At 58.9% G+C, this 16,699-nt stretch overlaps 2 protein-coding genes across 2 annotated transcripts; both read right to left on the bottom strand.

Annotated features, from left to right (window-relative positions):
• Positions 1–2,936: 2,936 nt before the first annotated feature.
• Positions 2,937–6,923, bottom strand: LOC103672552 (keratin, type I cytoskeletal 15). The gene is made up of 8 exons (XM_040639880.1): positions 6,381–6,923; positions 5,398–5,480; positions 5,116–5,272; positions 4,474–4,635; positions 4,262–4,387; positions 3,847–4,067; positions 3,513–3,538; positions 2,937–3,028 (listed from the first exon to the last, which is right to left on the bottom strand). The coding sequence occupies exons 1-8, from the start codon at positions 6,921–6,923 to the stop codon at positions 2,937–2,939; spliced, it is 1,410 nt and encodes a 469-aa protein (XP_040495814.1).
• A 4,997-nt stretch (positions 6,924–11,920) lies between these two features.
• On the bottom strand, positions 11,921–15,985 carry LOC103672606 (keratin, type I cytoskeletal 19). Its single transcript, XM_040639881.1, has 6 exons — positions 15,545–15,985; positions 13,379–13,461; positions 12,985–13,141; positions 12,529–12,690; positions 12,292–12,417; positions 11,921–12,175 (listed from the first exon to the last, which is right to left on the bottom strand). The coding sequence occupies exons 1-6, from the start codon at positions 15,983–15,985 to the stop codon at positions 11,921–11,923; spliced, it is 1,224 nt and encodes a 407-aa protein (XP_040495815.1).
• Between the last annotated feature and the right edge of the window lie 714 nt (positions 15,986–16,699).

The raw sequence follows: 16,699 nt of genomic DNA, 5'->3' as shown, positions 1-16,699 counted from the left end.
CCCCAGTTTAAAGCCGAGGCCACTGAGATCGGAGAGAGACAGGGACCAGGCGAAGTCCTCAGGGAGATGGGTAGGCATGCCCTGTGCCTGCTCTGGGAAGCCCAGCCTCACCCGAGACTAGCCGAAGTCCCTCATCGCTGGCCCCAAAGCTAGCCTCTCTCTAGGGCACAAGGGAGGCTGCTGCTTGCTTCCCGGATTGGTTGGAAACCAAGCCCGACCTCAGCCCAGGGGCCGGCAGAAGGCGGGCCATCTCTGCCCAAAGCCTACTTAAAGGGCTCAGCCAGGAACAAGCTCTCCCTGGGTGTGAGCGTCTCACGCCAGGGCCAGGCAGGAAACAGGATTTGGCAAGTGCAAGGACCTCTCTCGAACCCCAGAATCCCAGGAGAGCAGGAATGGGCACTCCGAGAAAACAGAAGCAGCTTTCTCTCTCCAGCCCAGGGTCTGGCCCTGAGAAAGGCCTGCTGCATGAGGGTGGGGGGGCCCACGTTGCCTCTCTGCACCTTTGCAGGGGCTATTTTGACAAACTATGGGCTGAGAAAACCCCCTGTGGGGTGCTTTGAAGCCCTGAGACTCCTCGACAGAGACCCGGAGGCCAGTGAAGCAGGAGCGGCAGTCGGGCCGTTGGGCCTGGGAGACTCGGGAAGGGGCCTGGCTGTCCTCAGGACGTCAGGGACGCGACAGCTAATGCTTTGGGCTTCAGCGTGAGCTTAAGCTACGACGTGAGAAACCAAGGTCAGACGTGAGAATAATCTTTCTGACGGTAATGGCTGTATGACATTTGAACAGGCTTCCCACAGGGGCTAAGAGAGGGGTTTCAGATTTTTTTTTTTTATTAATAATGATTTTTTATTATATTATGTTAGTCACCATACAGTACATCCCCGGTTTCCGATGTAAAGCTCGATGATTCATTAGTTGTGTATAACACCCAGTGCACCATGCAATACGTGCCCTCCTTAATATCCATCACCGGTCTATCCCATTCCCCCACCCCCCTCCCCTCTGTAGCCCTCAGTTTGTTTCTCATAGTCCATAGTCTCTCATGTTTCATTCCCCCTTCTGATTACCCCCCCTTTCTTTATCCTAGAAAGGGGTTTCAGATTAACACACCCTCTTAAGAAAGGTGTTGCCGGTTTCCATCACCTTCACGACATCAAGGGAAACGCAAGGGTCTGAAACCAGAGAGACCAGTCCCAGACCCAGGCTCACTGTTTCCCAGCTTGTGACTTCATTCAAGTTACTGAACTTCCCTGAGCCTCAGTTTCCTCTCTGAAAACTGGTGCTGTAGGCTGAGCCCACCTTGACAAGGCGCCTGGGGGAGTAAACGAGATGCCATCCACTGAACGCCCTGCCCAGAGCCCTGCATAGTGTAGACACTTCATAAATCCTGTTTCATTCCTCCAACCCCTGAAAAGTCTGGTCTCAAAGTATGTACTCAGGAGACACATTCTGGATTAAATCTCCCCCAGAAAAGACAGGTGCCACCCTCTCTCCAACCAGGATCGCTGGGCTAGGAGTTTCACCCAGCAAGACTCATGGAGGCCCTCTCGGAGGGCTTGATTCTGCCCCCTGCAAATGATCTGATTCTCAGGAGAACAGAGGCACCTCCAACCTCCTCTTCCCCTCAGGACTAAGAAACCGGTTTTCCCTCTTCCCCCGAATCCTCACCAGAGCCCAGCCCAGCCACAGCACCCAGAGTTCTCTGCTTCCTCATTCCTTGCCTTCTGTCTGGAGTTATGAATCCCAGTGGAACCAGCCTCAGACCAGAAGCAACAAATTAAGTGTGTGTGGATACTGCTGCTCTAGTGAGTCCAAGGGCAGAGACGCTGGGGATGGGGGAGAAGGAGCAGGGTTTGGACTGAGGAAGGCAATTGGGGTTGATGTTTCTTTGGACTTAAGCTTGGAGAAATCTTGGAGGGCTTCCTGGAGTTGGTGTCTTTCCCTCTGAGCACTTTAATTGCCTTATGGAAAGGAGATGGTGGCTTCAGGGGGTATGGGAATGGGTAAGGTCCCTCTTTGCAGGAGGCAGAGCTGTTACCTGGCTCAGCCACTCCGGAGGTCAGGTGTGCCTGACTGGGAAAAAGGGGAGATTCTAGGACACATGTGGGAGGGCCAGAAATAAGGAAGCCGGTCCTGGCAATGAGCTGTGAAGGGCCAGGGCCTGGGCTCCCGGAACAAGTGCTGGACTTTGAGTCATGCAGATGTAGGGCCCAGTCCCAGCCCCTGTTGTTCACTAGCCATTCATGAGGCCCCTGGTGAAGACATGCACCTCCCTGACTTCCTCATCTCTAAGATGGGAATCATAAATCCTGACCGCCCACAGTTGCATTAAACGAGACCCATGGGTGGGGTTGCCTAGCACGGTGCCAACCCACACGGTAGTGAGCCAATACAATCTATACAGTCAGTCGTTCGGTAAATAATTGCTCCGTGCGACAAGAACCGTGCTGGGCGCACCAAACGGCTCTGAGGAAAACCCCCCTCTCCTGCTTCCACGATCACTGGATGGAATCAGCCAGAACTGCAAGTCACCTGAGCAGCCTGAGTTGGTCGTAGGTGCCCTAGGCACCCCAAAGAATGAATTATGACCATGCAGGGAAGAGGCCACGGTAAGAAGAGATGTCAACCTGTGGGTCCTAAGCCCACAGAGGCCCCCAACCAGAAAAACTGACATACTACCAAGAGATATTTGCAAAAGGAAAAGCCATTCTTTATTGCATGGACAGACACGGTACAAACGAGCTTGTTACCCAACCCAGCGACATCTTGCCCGTCCCTGCTCAAAAGCAGATGGAGAGCTGGAGGGGAGGGGGAGCATGCCAAGCACCCAACAAGGGGAGGGGACTGGGGTTTGCTCTTCTGGCCCCTCTAGCCAGTGCTCCACTCAGCCTGGGGAGGGTGGAGGTGACGAGGGACGTCTCTCTGGCACCGGGCACTCAGACCTCTCTCTTGCGAGAAGAAACCACCTTCCCATCCACTGTCTCCTCGACGTTGATGCGAACTTTGCCGCCACTGCCTCCCAGCGAGGCTGTGGAAAGAAGGAGCAAGCTTTAGAGTGGGGGACCCTTGCTGTTCTTGCTCCCAAGGCAGTCAGGACCTTGGCTGAGCTCGGGGAGAACTGGACAGCACCCCTGAGAATGGCCGCTGGCCAGGAGGTCTGGCGTTGAATCACTCATCATAGAGGTGGGTGGTGGCAGTTACGTCCCGCAGCGAGCAAGAAAGTCAGGGATTTAACCACAGATGAGCAGGAAAGGATTGGGGGCTTCTTACCATTGGGTGCAGGAAGGTGGGGACTGGGGGAAGCTATACCCCGGCCAAAGCCTGCTCAACCTGGAAGGTTCTCAATAAATCTCCAGTAGAGTGGGGCTGAGGAAGAGGTATGGCCTGGAATGGGCATGTCCCCTCCCCACTGGCATGTTTGACGTCTTTCTCCTTCTACCCCATTCCAGGGGGAATAGTGGCTTCGATAGCTCCCCTTGCCACCCCCTGTGGGAAGAGTGAAGCCTTCTTACCTTCTCTGGTGCCAATGCCAGCCATCCTGAAAGAGAGGGGATACAGATATAAGAGAAGGGCACGAGCCCAGGTCTGCCTAAGGCAGGCCCCGGTGGCTGGCTAAGCAATCCTCTCCAGCGCCCCCCACCACCAGCCGCACATCTGACGTCTCTAGAGGCTGGGACATCCCGAGAGCCTGTCCAGACCTGCCACCCCTCAGCAGATAAGTTCTGATCTATAATAGCACGCCATCTGCTTCCTTGTGCTGTCCCACTGCTGTCCACGTAAGACGACTCTCCACCCCAACCCCAGCCGGCTGCTCCCTCATTCCTCCCCCTGCGCCCTCGCCCCTGCCTGGCGTCCTGGCCCTCCAGCAGGCTGCGGTAGGTGGCGATCTCCTGCTCCAGCCGCGACTTGATGTCCAGCAGTGTCTTGTACTCCTGGTTCTGGCACTCCATCTCACTGCGCAGCTCGCTCAGCTGGGCCTCCAGGCCGCTGATGAGCCCCTGGATCTGGGACAGCTGCGAGGCGTAGCGGCATTCCGTGTCCTCCAGCGAACCCTCCAGCCCGGCTTTCTGGAGGGCCAACAGATGGACAGACACCCCGTCAGGGCAGGAAGGAAGCTGCCGCGGGCGTGCGGACTGGCGTTGAATGGAGCGCAGAGAACCCCCTCGGATGGGGCTTGGGAAGCCAAGACTTAACCAGCCCTGGACGGTGGGAGCGGCCAGGCCGCCCTGGGGTGGGGGGGTGGGGGGCAGGGAACCCCTACCATGCTGAGCTGGGACTGCAGCTCGATCTCCAGCCCCTGCAGCGTGCGCCTCAGGTCTGTGATCTCCGTCTTGCTGGTCTGAATCATCTCTGTGTTGGAGGCCACCTCCTTGTTCAGCTCCTCTGTCTGTGGGTCCCACACAAGACAAGTGAGGCCCACAGGCGTCCTGGGAGACCTGGGGAGCTGGGGCGGGGCCACGAGGTCAGGCCCACCTTGCTGAAGAACCAGGCCTCAGCGTCCCTCCGGTTCTTCTCGGCCATGGCCTCGTACTGCTCCCTCATCCCGGCCAGCACACGGGTCAGGTCCACGCCCGGTGCCGCGTCCATCTCCACGCTGACCTGGCCTGCCAGCTGGCCGCCGAACTCCTTCATCTCCTGCAGGGTGGTCAGGGCCCGTTAAGGGACAGAGGGCGGAAGGGAGAGCTGAGAGTCTGGGCTCCCACTGGCCCATCCTGGCTTCACCCGTAACTCACTACACACCCTTCGAGCTCCTTGTCCCCACCCCCATCCTCTGCTTCCCACTGAACGTGAAGAGGTGCCATCACATGGGCCCCTGGCTCAGAGGGCCTCTCTTCCTTGCTAGGTGCTACGGGAGGACCCCAAGACAGTAGGGCCCTTGTCTGAGCTCATGAAACAGATCAGGACAGCAGGTCACAGTGACCACCTGGTCTGGCTATGGATCTGAGAAGGAAAGGGGCCTGGGTCCCCAAAGGATAGTACCCCTTGCTCTCCATGGGGACCCCTGATTTGGTGGAGGGGAGCATATCTGAACCACTAAGCCCTTCAGCCAACTAGGAGGAGGAGCCAATGACCCCACTCTGCCTCCGGCCACCAGCAGCCCCTGCCGGCACCCACCTCCTCGTGGTTCTTCTTCAGGTAGGCCAGCTCCTCGTTCAGGCCTTCGATCTGCATCTCCAGGTCGGTCTTGGCCAGGGTCAGCTCGTCCAGCACCCGGCGCAGCCCGTTGATGTCAGCCTCCACGCTCTGGCGCAGGGCTAGCTCGTTCTCATACCTGGGAAGAGAAAGGGAGGCCAGAGTAAGGAAGGGCAAGAGGTCTGGGCTGTTGGAGCCGGAGGAGGGAGAAGAAGGCTGAGAAAAGGGGGGAATCCAGAAGGGGAGAAGGAGGCAGGAGCATACTTGAGTCTGAAGTCATCCGCTGCCAGCCGGGCGTTGTCGATCTCCAGGATGACACGGGAGTTGTCGATGGTGGCCGCCAGGATCTGCAGGAGACAGGGAGTCGGTGCCTAGAGCATTGTTCCGTCTTCCCTGCTGCTCTCCCCACCCTGCGCCCCAGGTCAGACCCCTGGCTGACAGTCTCCCCAGCAACAGAAGCCTGTAGGCTCCCCAGGGCAGAGTTCAGCGTTCCTGCAAGTGCCCACGACTTGCTCTGCCCCCAAGCCACCCTTCCTGCCTCCAGGGCATGGAAGACCAAGGAGCCCCGAGTGCCTGGACTCCCCTGTGGATATTGCCTGGCCAGGAGGGGTTGGGGTGGGATTCAGTGGGCTCTGACAACAGCCCTGTCAGGGGGAGTCCACCAGCCGGCCCTGGTCACTAGCCTCCTGCACACCTGGACACAGCCATGGACCCACAGAACATCCCACAGCCAGGAGCAACCTGGAGGGCAGGTCAGGAAGGCACACAGCTCAGGGAACTGGTGCAGGTGAGCTGAAAGGGTGAGCAAGTGGCTGGCAGAGTACATCATGGGTTGTATGTCTCCGAAGTCCCAGTACTGCTTTTGGCCCCAAAGATATCCTCAAAGGGTGAGGCCAGTGGTCCTGGCATTCAGGGCTCCTGGGGCGACACTTACCGTTCTTGTAAAGAAGCAAAACGGCACCTGGTGCAGGGCCCTGCAGGGCGTGTGTCACACCCGCACTGGGACAACCCTCCCCGCCCCCACTGGGATCCCCTGGGAGGCCCAGGATCTCCCACAATGCCAAGTTGAGCGGGTGTGTGCCGGCATCCACACCTGGAAAGCATTCCCTGCTCTCCAAGCTGCACACCAACAGTCGCCGCCCGGGCAGGGAACGCTTTCCTTGAAGCAGCAAGAGCACGGATGTCACAGACGCGTGCAGGCACCAGCCACCTGTTCCCGTCTCCCCGTCCGACACCCGAGGACTCACCTTGTCGCGCAGCTCCTCAATGGTCTTGAAGTAGGGGCTATAGTCCCTCTCTGGGCTGCTGGGGCTCTGCCTCTGGTACCAGTCCCGGATCTTCACCTCCAGGTCGCCGTTGGCCTCCTCCAGGGCGCGCACCTTGTCCAGGTAGGAGGCCAGGCGGTCGTTGAGGTTTTGCATGGTGAGCTTCTCGTTGCCGGAGAGGAGGCCGCCATCGCCACCGCCGTAGTCACCGTAGCCACCGCCAAAACCCCCACCAAAGCCACCACTGAGGCCACCTCCAAAGCCCCCTCCAAGGCCACCTCCAAAGCCCCCTCCGCCGAAACCACTCCCAGACCCTCCACCGAAGCCGCAGCTCATGCCTCCCCCATAGCCGCCTCCTGACCCCGAGGAGGCGAACCTAGCAGAAGAAGCCGAAATACTGCGGCTTCCACCGCCCCCACAGAGACTCCCCCCACCAAAGCCGCCTCCCCCAACCCGGAGGGAACCCCCCCTGGTAGAGCCACCCCCAAAGGCGGAGGAAGAGGTCTGCAGAAACGTGGTACTCATGGCCGGGCAGCTGGCGAGTCCTCTGCTCGCACAGAGGCGCTGGGGGAGGTGCAGGCTGGGCTGAGCGCAGAGCACTGCCCGGTCACCCCCCAGCCTGGGGCTCCTTATATACCCCTCCGAGGGTGTTGTGGGACCGCGTCTCCTCCCCCAAAGGGAAGCCAACTCCTGTGTTCAAACACAACTGCCTGCACACCTCTGCGGGGCTAATGTGCAGTTTCTCTTTTCTTTCCGTCTTTTTTTTCAGTACAACAAAAGAGATGATTCAGAATGAATGGATATTTGCCCCAGGGCCATGGTTTTAACACTTGGAAGGCAGGTTCATCTCTGCACTCAGGGAGAACAGCAAGAGTAGCGGGAAGCAAACTCGGATCACTCCTCAGCTCCCAGGCCTCCGCCTGCAGGGTGGGAGCAGCTCCAGCCAGATCTGCTCTTTCCGGACCTCTCTGCGGCCACCAGCCCAGGACCCCCACACCAAGGCGGCCAGCTCCCCGCTCTCAGTTTGGGAGTCCACTCCCCACTCACAGACCCCACGTGTGAGCCTGCAAGGCCCAGGGAGAGCGGTGGCCTTGGGGGGATGGGTGGGCAGAGGCACAGGCTTGGGGCAGGAAAGGCCCATGGGGACAGGCTGAAGACAGGAGAGTGGGGTCATGAGTCAAGTTGCAGCTAAGGTGATCAGAGAAGCCTGCATCTGTCACTTGCCTGATGCTGCAGGACTCTCCTCCTGCAGCCTCTCCTCCCCTCCCCACCCAGCTCCCCCCAGCCCCATCGCACTGGCACTCTCCCAAAGGCCAGGAGGCTCGGGCTGACAAGCAACTGATGGATAATCCCGACACCTGCCAACTGCACATGTCACTGAACCTTTGCTTGCTCCTGGGACACGTTGGGGCAAACCTCAGCAGATAAGACTGGAGAACGGTCCAGAAAGCCCCTGCCTTCTCCAGAGAGAGGCATGTCCCTGCAGAGCAGGGCCAGATTAACTCCGTTTGTCCTGTCAAGCACTTTGGGGCCGGGGAGGGACCCGACCCAGAGGGCTCTACGTGCCTGAGTGTCGGGAGGGAGGATTCAGGGAGGCCTGGCAGGCAGACTGGAAGACACCTCTTCTCAGAGCAGGACGCTGAGGCCAGAGAGGGGAGCCGAACACTCAGGAGAGCCCTTTTCTCAGCCGCCAGCGCAGGGGCCGGCTTTCAGGGATACGTGATACCTGTGGGCAGTACCACCTGGAGACACAGCCTGGCCTCTGGCCCAGCTCCGAGCTTCGGGAGAGCCAGGGGGTTGGGGAGGGAAGCAAGGCTGATCCAGAGAGTCAGGAGGACACCTGGTCCAGGGCTGAAGCGCAGTGAGGCAGATAGAGCTCCGCAGTCCCCCAGGCTCCAGTTCAAATCCTGGCTCCATCAATGACTACCTGTGAAGCCCTGGATGTGTTCCTGCGCGAGGGGCACTCTCAGCTTCCACGTGAGGCCGAGAGCCCCCAGCCTGCCTCCTCCCACCTCCCCATCTTCTAGGAAGCAGACAGTGGGGCCCAGGACTTGGGGTTCCCGTCCGAGCCGGGGCGGTGCGAGAAGGACGGCAGGCCTAGGTGGATTGAGGTGCCTGAGCCGGGTCTCTGAGCGCGGGGCGCAGACAGTGCGGTATTGTCTCATGGGTGAGAGGGTATTGTCTTTTCCTCCAAAAGAAAAATAATCAAACTCAGATCAGCCACAGCTCATTAAAGCCTCTGCAGACATCACGGCCCCAGCAATTAACAGGGGAACAATTACACGCCATCACCCCAGGCTGAGGGAGGGCTGGGCCCCAGCCAGCCCCTCTTCTGCCCCCTGACTCCCCTCCAGCACCCCTCCAGAGGTGGCTTTCGTACACTATCAGGCCCCTGCTGGCGTGGCAGCTGCCCCAGTCACAAATCCCTGTTTCCAGTGCAAACAGCTCCTGTGAGCTCAAGGTCTGGGCCACTTGGTGCCGCTCATTAGCACCAGGTGGGGAGGCTGGGCAAAGGTGGGGCCCAGGTCTGTTTGGCTCCGGCCCAGGCTGCAGCCCAGGGCCCTGCCCCAGGCAGCACGCCCATGACGCTGTGCCAGTTTCTGTCCTTTGCCCACTGCAGAGACGCCATCCCCGGGGCCTTTCTGTCCATGGGATGGGATGTGCGGCCCAGGGGAAAAGCCTGGGCTGGACTCCACCTCTGGGTGTGACTCTACCTCTCCGAGCCAGGCTCCCGACTTAACATTGGGCCATTTTGCCACTTACAGGAGGCGCTTAGGGTAGTCGGAATCACAGGAGTTACTGTTTAACAGATTTAGAGCTTCGGTCTTACAAGATGGACACAGTCCCGAGCATGCATGGTGATGCTGGTGGCCCCGTAATGTGAACGGACTTAAGGCCACAGAACTGTCCACTTAAACACAGCTAAGATGGTAAATTACGTGTGTCTTTCACCAGAATGCACTAAAAGAAAAAAAATGGAGCCGTTAACACTGAGTCCTGCTACAGGGCCCAGTGAGCATCGGATGACACATGGAGGGGTGGTCTCCCTAGATCCGCCCTCCCCTCCCCACTCCCCAGGGAGATGATGGGGACAGAGAGAGCACAAGTCCTAGGGCCCGGATAATTCCTCCTCTCTTAGGTATGTGGCTCTCTGAGTAATCCAGCCGCCTCTCTCAGCCTCAGTCTACCAACCCAGAAAATGGAAATAACCCCTGCCCAGCCTGCCGCACGGGGATGGAGCTATGCCTATGACTGACAGGAAAGGCTCTGCAAACTGAAGTGGTCACAAGGACCAGGAGGGAGGGAAAGACCCACCCCCTGAATTCCCTCCCCTTCTCTCTCCTTCCCTCCTTCTCCCTTTCCTCCATCCCAGCCTCTGTCAACACAGCACCCCTGGTTTCTGCTCGCAGACTGAGACAGGAAAGTGTCCCTGCGCTTGCCTCTCCCGCCACACACAAACACACAAAGGAAGGCTTCATTCCTGACACCCAGACCTAGGACCCAGTCACCTGCCCCACCTGTGTGGGCCCAGACCCCGCCCCACGGCCACATTCCTGGGGCCTCTGGGGCATAGGGGAGGGTTTCAGCTGTGACAACAGAGGCTTTCATGAACAGGAGACAAAAATCTCTGGGCAGTCCCAGGCTGGGGGTGAGCCAGGCCTCTAAAATTAAGAGGGAGAGTGGGGCTGTGGGTGCTGGAGGCCACAGCAGAATAGCTAGGGAGGTGGCAGAAGGGGCTCCGGGCCCAGGGCGAGAAGGCAGAGCTGGGTTCTGGGGTCCCCAGTTCTGTGACCCAAAGCAAGTGAAGGAAGATCTCTAAGACCCACGGGAAAGTGGCAGAAAGGACACCTACTCAGGATGCCTAGTGCAGGGGACGAATGGGTCACAGCCTCCTCACGCACAGCGCCGGGCACTCACAGAGCCAAGCGCTCCCCTCCAGGAGACCTCCTGGGGACATGGGGTGGAGGGTTCCTCACTGCCGCGCCCCCCCCCCGCCCCCATCACAGGATTGGGCAGACTCATGGGACCTAACCAACCCACTCAGCCTGAACCTCTCGGCCAAGGGGAAGTGGAACTACTTATTTACCTTTAATTGGCCTCAGTTCTTGGCAGCCGTCCTGGAAACCACAGGGGCAAGACCATACCCACACAAGGGCAGAGTTAGACCGGGAAGCTGGGACTCAAGTTCATTTGCTGGCCTGGGACCAGCCTCAGGCAAGCCAGGTCGGGGGTCTGTACGGGAGGTCCGGGTCACCGCTGGGTCCCATTCCAGGCTCTGGGCCCAGGTATGAGCTGGTGGGCGTAAGGGGCTTATGTGGGGCTGCCCAGGGATGGACGAATGTGTTAGTGCATGCACGCACGCTGATACACACCGACAGGTACACCCTCTTCAGCCCTCCTAGTGGGATGCCTGCCCCCATTACTCAGGCTCTGACCCCCAAAGCCCCAGGCTCTCTTTCAGTTAGATGGAGCAATGTATCAAAAGGAACTGCCCCAGGGGATCCCAGTCCTAGACCCTCACACGGAGCAAGACTGGTAGGTACTGAGCACCTGGCACAAGAAGTACCAATCCCAGGAGACTGGGCTCCGGGGTGGCACCACGGGCTCATAATCAGGAAACCTGGTTTCTGGTCCTGGCTCTGCCATGAAGTCACTGTGTGACCTCGAACAAGTTACTTAACCTCTCTGAACCTGTTTCTTGCTCTCGAAGATGCTACTCATACTACCTTTTAGGGTTGTTTGATCAAATGGTACATACTAAGTGCTCAATTAAACATTCATTTCAGACACACTAATACAACCCTTTAGGGACTAAAATGGAAAGAAAACTAAATCTGAAAAAAAAAACCACAGTTCAAATCCCAGCTTTGCCACATGAGAAGAGTTACGTATACAACCAACCACTTCACCTCTCTGACCCACAGTAAAAAGGGAGCGATGCGGGGCGCCTCCGTGGCTCAGTCTGTTCAGCTTCCGACTCTTGGTTTCGGCTCAGGTCATGCTCTCCTGGGTCCTGGGATCTGGCCCTGCGTTGGGCTCCGGGCTCAGCAGGGAGTCTGCTTGGGGACTCTCTCCCTCTGCCCCTCCCCCCCCACTCACACGGGCTTGCTCTCATGCATGCTCGCTCGCTCGCTCTCAAATAAATAAATAAATCTTTAAAAAAAAAAGCGGGGGGGGGGGACAATGCTTGTTTCACAAGATTGTTTTCAGGAACAGGTGAGATAAACGAAGAGTCCTGCAAACAGGAATTACCCTACCAGCAGGAGTTGGTGGGCACCTCCCTCCCCACTCCTGGGACAGGGTGCACTCCGATCCAGATAAAACCGAAACAGGACCAAGAAGTTCTGGCCCATCTCTACGAGCCGAAAAAACAAACCCAACATCCTTCTTCGAGCCATAAAACTTTATTGGCAGGTCAGGGGTAAGAGCCAGGGGTAGGGTCCCTCTCCTCCCAAATCCTCCCCTCCCTACCCAAGGGATCCCCTCTGCAGGAGGGCAGGAAGCCCAGGAGGCTGGCGGACTCAGAGAGCCTTGGGGGTGGGCAGGTTGTTGTAGTGGGCATCCTGGTCCTCCAGCAGGCTGCGGTAGGTGGCGATCTCCTGCTCCAGCCGCGACTTGATGTCCATGAGCTGCTGGTACTCCTGGTTCTGCCGCTCGGTGTCCGCACGCACATCGCTCAGCTGGGCTTCCATGCTGCTGATCAGAGCCTGGATCTGGGCCAGCTGGGCTCCAAAGCGGGCCTCTGTTTCCGCCAAAGTGCCTTCCAGGGCGGCTTTCTGAGGGCAGGGAGAGGGAGAGAGACTCAGCGGAGACTGGTTCCCAGAGAGGGCACGGGCACAGCCACGACCCAGGCTGCGCCAGGCTGCATCCCACAGGGCAGGGGGGTACAGACCATGCTTAGCTGAGACTGCAGCTCGATCTCCAGACTCTGGAGGGTGCGCCGCAGGTCAGTGACCTCCGACTTGCTCATCTGCAGCTGCTCCGTGTGGCCGGCCACCTCTCGATTCAGCTCCTCAGTCTGCAAGAGAGGAGGCAGAAGGACTAAGCATTGCAGCAGCCCTCTGCCAGACAGCATGAAGCCCTCTCTCCCTGCCGCCTCTCCAAAGGACACCTGCTATCCCCTGCGTACCCGGCTGGTGAACCAGGCTTCGGCATCCTTTCGGTTCTTCTCAGCCATGACCTCATATTGGCTTCTCATGTCACTCAGGATCTTGGCAAGGTCGATGCCCGGAGCGGAATCCACCTCCACACTGACCTGGCCACCCACCTGGCCCCTCAGGGCACTGATTTCCTGGAAAGACACAGCAGAGAAGGGCGTGTCAGAGCCCAGAGCCTGCTGGGCCTGGGCCAGGTCACTCCCCCATCCCCCAGACGGAAAGGGGCTGGTTCAGGTGCAGACCTTGGAGCCAGCACCAAGAGCCAGACTAGCACCTTCCACTGCTGGGATAGGAGCCCTGCTCCACAGCCCGGGCCACACCGAGGGTGCCGCAAGTGTGGTCATCCTCAAAAGGATACAGGATAAAAAAGTGTCCTCCGCCCTGGGAAGTTGGGGTCGGATGGACAGAAGGCCCAGCCTGAAACCCACCTCCTCGTGGTTCTTCTTCAGGTAGGCCAGCTCCTCCTTGAGGCCTTCGATCTGCATCTCCAGGTCGGTCCTGGCCAGGGTCAGCTCGTCCAGCACCCGGCGCAGCCCGTTGATGTCGGCCTCCACGCTCATGCGCAAGGCCTGCTCCGTCTCAAACCTTTCAGAGGAAACAGGTGTAGTCAGGCCAGCATTTCCTCTGAACCTCTGAAGACTTCCCCCATCTCCCCCAGGGTTCAGGAGTCCATGGTGGGGGCGGGGGGGGGGCTTGAGGCCAACTGGGGTGAGTGAGGACAGAGTCTAGTCCCCCCACGGCACTGAGCCCCCAAAGGGTCTGGGATTGCCCCTCCTTCCCTGCCCTGGCTTCTGCGGCTCTCCAAGGCAAACACATACTCACTTGGTTCGGAAGTCATCCGCAGCCAGACGGGCATTGTCAATCTGCAGGACAATCTTGGAGTTCTCGATGGTGGCACCAAGAATCTGGAAGATAAGAGGCAGGAAGTTGGCACCAGCTTAGTATATGGCACTGCCCACCCCTTTCTTCCTAGAAGAGCGAGGAGAGCCAATGAGTATGCCTCTACCCCCTAGAGACCAAAGCCCCAGCCATGTCTCAGCTGTCCAGTGGCCGGCTCTCTGGGAGGTCTTGGAATCAGTCCATGCCCAGGAGCTGGAGCAGGAGAAACCATCGTCAGGGACGCTGAGCCAGGGGGTAGGGGATGGGGGTGGGAGGGCCGGGAGGTAAGACTGGGAGGAAAGTGTCTGAGGCCTGTCCCCAAGGAAACTCTAAATGGTCTTAAGGGAGGCAGACTCTAGTGATTTGCAAACCAAACAAAGTGTTGGGGTACTTTTGTCCGTAGCCCCATTCAAAGCACATTCTGCCTCAGGAAAGGGAATTCCCATTTGTTGAACATCAGTTATGTGGCAAGCACTGTGCACCCCATCGTTCATGCCAGGTCAGTGGGTATGCCTATTTCATAGAGGCGGGAAATGAAGCTCAGGATTTCTTGTCCACGTTCGCTCCCATCTGAGGTCCCTCTGCTGTGATGGCCATGTTCCCACCATTGATTAAGGTACTTGGGTTCATGTTTTCAAAGAGCAAGTCATGACTCACTAGTCATTGTACTCAGAGATCATTTGCAGAGTTTTTTAATGAACCTGAACAGAATATAAAATATGGGAAGAGATCACCCACAGTACGATTAAGAATTGTTTCAAGGAAGTTTTGCTGGGGCGCCTGGGTGGCTCAGCTGGTTGAACAGCTGACTCTTGATTTTTTGCTCAGGTCACAATCTCAGGGTCCTGGGATGGAGCCCCGCATAGGGCTTCACACGGCGGGGGGGTCTGCTTGAGGATTCTCTCTCTCCCTCTCCCTCTGTCCCTTCCACCACCCTGCTCTCTCTCTCTCTCTCTCTCTCAAATAAATAAATAAATCTTAAAATAAGTAAATAAAGTTTTGCTTCCGTTTTGGGTGTGTGTATGACAGAAAGAAAATGGGTGAAGGTACATGGTATAATGTATTTCTGATGGTTAAGTTACAATTTTTGAAGTGTGTAAGCAGTATCCTACTTTGTTTCCAACTCCAGCTGTCCCTCCTTGTCCACGGTCTGGTCTATCTGCTCTATGCCCCTGGCACCCAGCACCACGCCGGCCACATGGCAGGCACTGGGCAACATTGTGCGGAGCTGCGAGCTTGGAGCCCCAGCATGCGGGATCATTAAATATCCCACTGGCTTCTGATACATTTCTGGGGACAGAGCTCCCAGCTTTTCCCTGAAGGTGGAGACCAAGCCCCACCCTGCATACCCTTAGGGGCTCCCTGTTAGACCTGTGCCTCCAGCACCCCCAACCCCAGGACTCTCCACCCACAAAAAACTATTGCTGAAAAGGATGGGGGGGAGGGGGCTCTGCTTGTACGTGTGTCTGGCCTTTACCAGGTCCTTAGGCTATTAGCATTTGTCCCCTCCCATTCTTCCTAGAAGTTCCTAAGTACGTGTGCCCGCGCCCCCACCCCCGCGGGGCAGGGCAGGAGGGGTTTCAGCCTGAGCACGATGGAAACCAGACCTGCCCCACCAGAGAAAAGAATGCCGAGGGGCCCATGCCGGGGGCAGCAGAGGGTAGGTTTGGCCCGGGTGGACTGCATTCCTCTCCGGCCAAATTCTTCCTTGTCCCTGCTGCGACTGCAGCCCGGGCCAAGGCCTCTGGGCAGCCCCTAGCCTTGTCCCATCATCTCCTCCCACTCCTTCGGACCCTCTCTCCCAGGCCTCCCCACCCACCAGCCCCCCCACCACGCCGCCTCTGCACACCCCACCCACCCCACTAACCCGCCCCCTTCCCGGACACCCGGACATCCACTTCCTGCCCATTGTCCTGCCCCTCCTCACCTGCCCCCTGCTCTCTGCCCCACCCTGCGGCCCTCCCACGTCCTAACGGGCTAGTTCCCGGGCTAGCTCCCGCCCCGCCGGGTGGTGGCTCCAGTGCCTGCCGTCGCTCCTCGGGCCTCACCCGGCCCGCGGGGCTGGGTTTGCGCGGCAGGTGCACCTCCCGCAGCTGGGCCGCCGCCCACCTTGTCCCGCAGGTCCTCGATGGTCTTGAAGTAGTGGCTGTAGTCGCGGGCGGGCCCGGGCCCCTGCTTCTGGTACCAGTCACGGATCTTCGCCTCCAGGTCGCCGTTGGCCTCCTCCAGGGCGCGCACCTTGTCCAGGTAGGAGGCCAGGCGGTCGTTGAGGTTTTGCATGGTGAGCTTCTCATTGCCCCCCAGCAGCCCGTCGGACCGGGCCAGGCCGCCCGCAAGGCTGCTGCCGAAGCCCCCGCCGTAGCCCCCGCCGTAGCCCCCGGAGGACGAGGACACGAAGCGGGCGGAGGACACAGACACGCCGCGGCCGCCCGACCCCCCGTGGATGCTGGGCGCGCGGAAGGCACCTCCCGCCCCGAGGCGCAGGGAGCCGCCGCCCAGACCCCCGAAGGACGAGGTGGCGGACGACTGGCGATAGCTGTAGGAAGTCATAGCGAAGGAGGACTCGGGCGACACCGGTCAGAGGAGCAGCGGACGGCGAGAGGAGTGGCGAGGGCCTCACCTGCCGCCTTTTATGTCCGGGGCGGGCGGGAGAGGGAGGGAGAGGTGGGAGGGAGTCGGGGCGGATATCTGAGCCCCGAGGAATTTGCAGGCTCCTGGGTGCAAATACGGGCACCCTCCCCATTGGTCGGTTCCCGGTGGCTCTACCCCCAGCTCTTCCTGCGGCCCTGCCCCTGCGGAGAACTGCCCCGCCCCAGCCCACTCCAGAGCCCCGAGCCCGGAGCCCTGAGCCCCGACTGCACACTCCTCACCTCCTAGCACACTCATTCCTTTCTTCACCCGCATCACACACGGAGACACCCTCATTCACATTCTGACCCTCCCCCGTGAAGCCCTTAACATTAACCAAGGCTTGAAACCCCCCAGGAATTAAGTCCCCCTGAAAGTAGACTCCTACACCCCGTCCTCCCTTCAACCCCCCATCACTCAGAGACCCCCTCCGGAATTATGTTCTGAAGCCCCTTCCTGGGGATCCGAGTTAAACACTTTCCTCCAGCACATTCAGGAAATTCCTACCCCCGACTTGGAATTACAGGCTCTCAGAGCCTGCCCCTTGGGGATCACCCACACCCTGACTTCCTCTCAGTCCCCCAGAGGAGGGTGCTCTGGCGGCTGGCCTCCTGAGACAAAGCTGCCCCGCCCTGC

Source organism: Ursus maritimus, unplaced genomic scaffold (genome assembly GCF_017311325.1).
Source record: "Ursus maritimus isolate PB19 unplaced genomic scaffold, ASM1731132v1 scaffold_24, whole genome shotgun sequence".
Classification (NCBI taxonomy): Eukaryota; Metazoa; Chordata; class Mammalia; order Carnivora; family Ursidae; genus Ursus; species Ursus maritimus.
The sequence above is the reverse complement of the archived record's forward strand: the minus strand, read 5'-3'. Positions and strand labels throughout refer to the sequence as shown.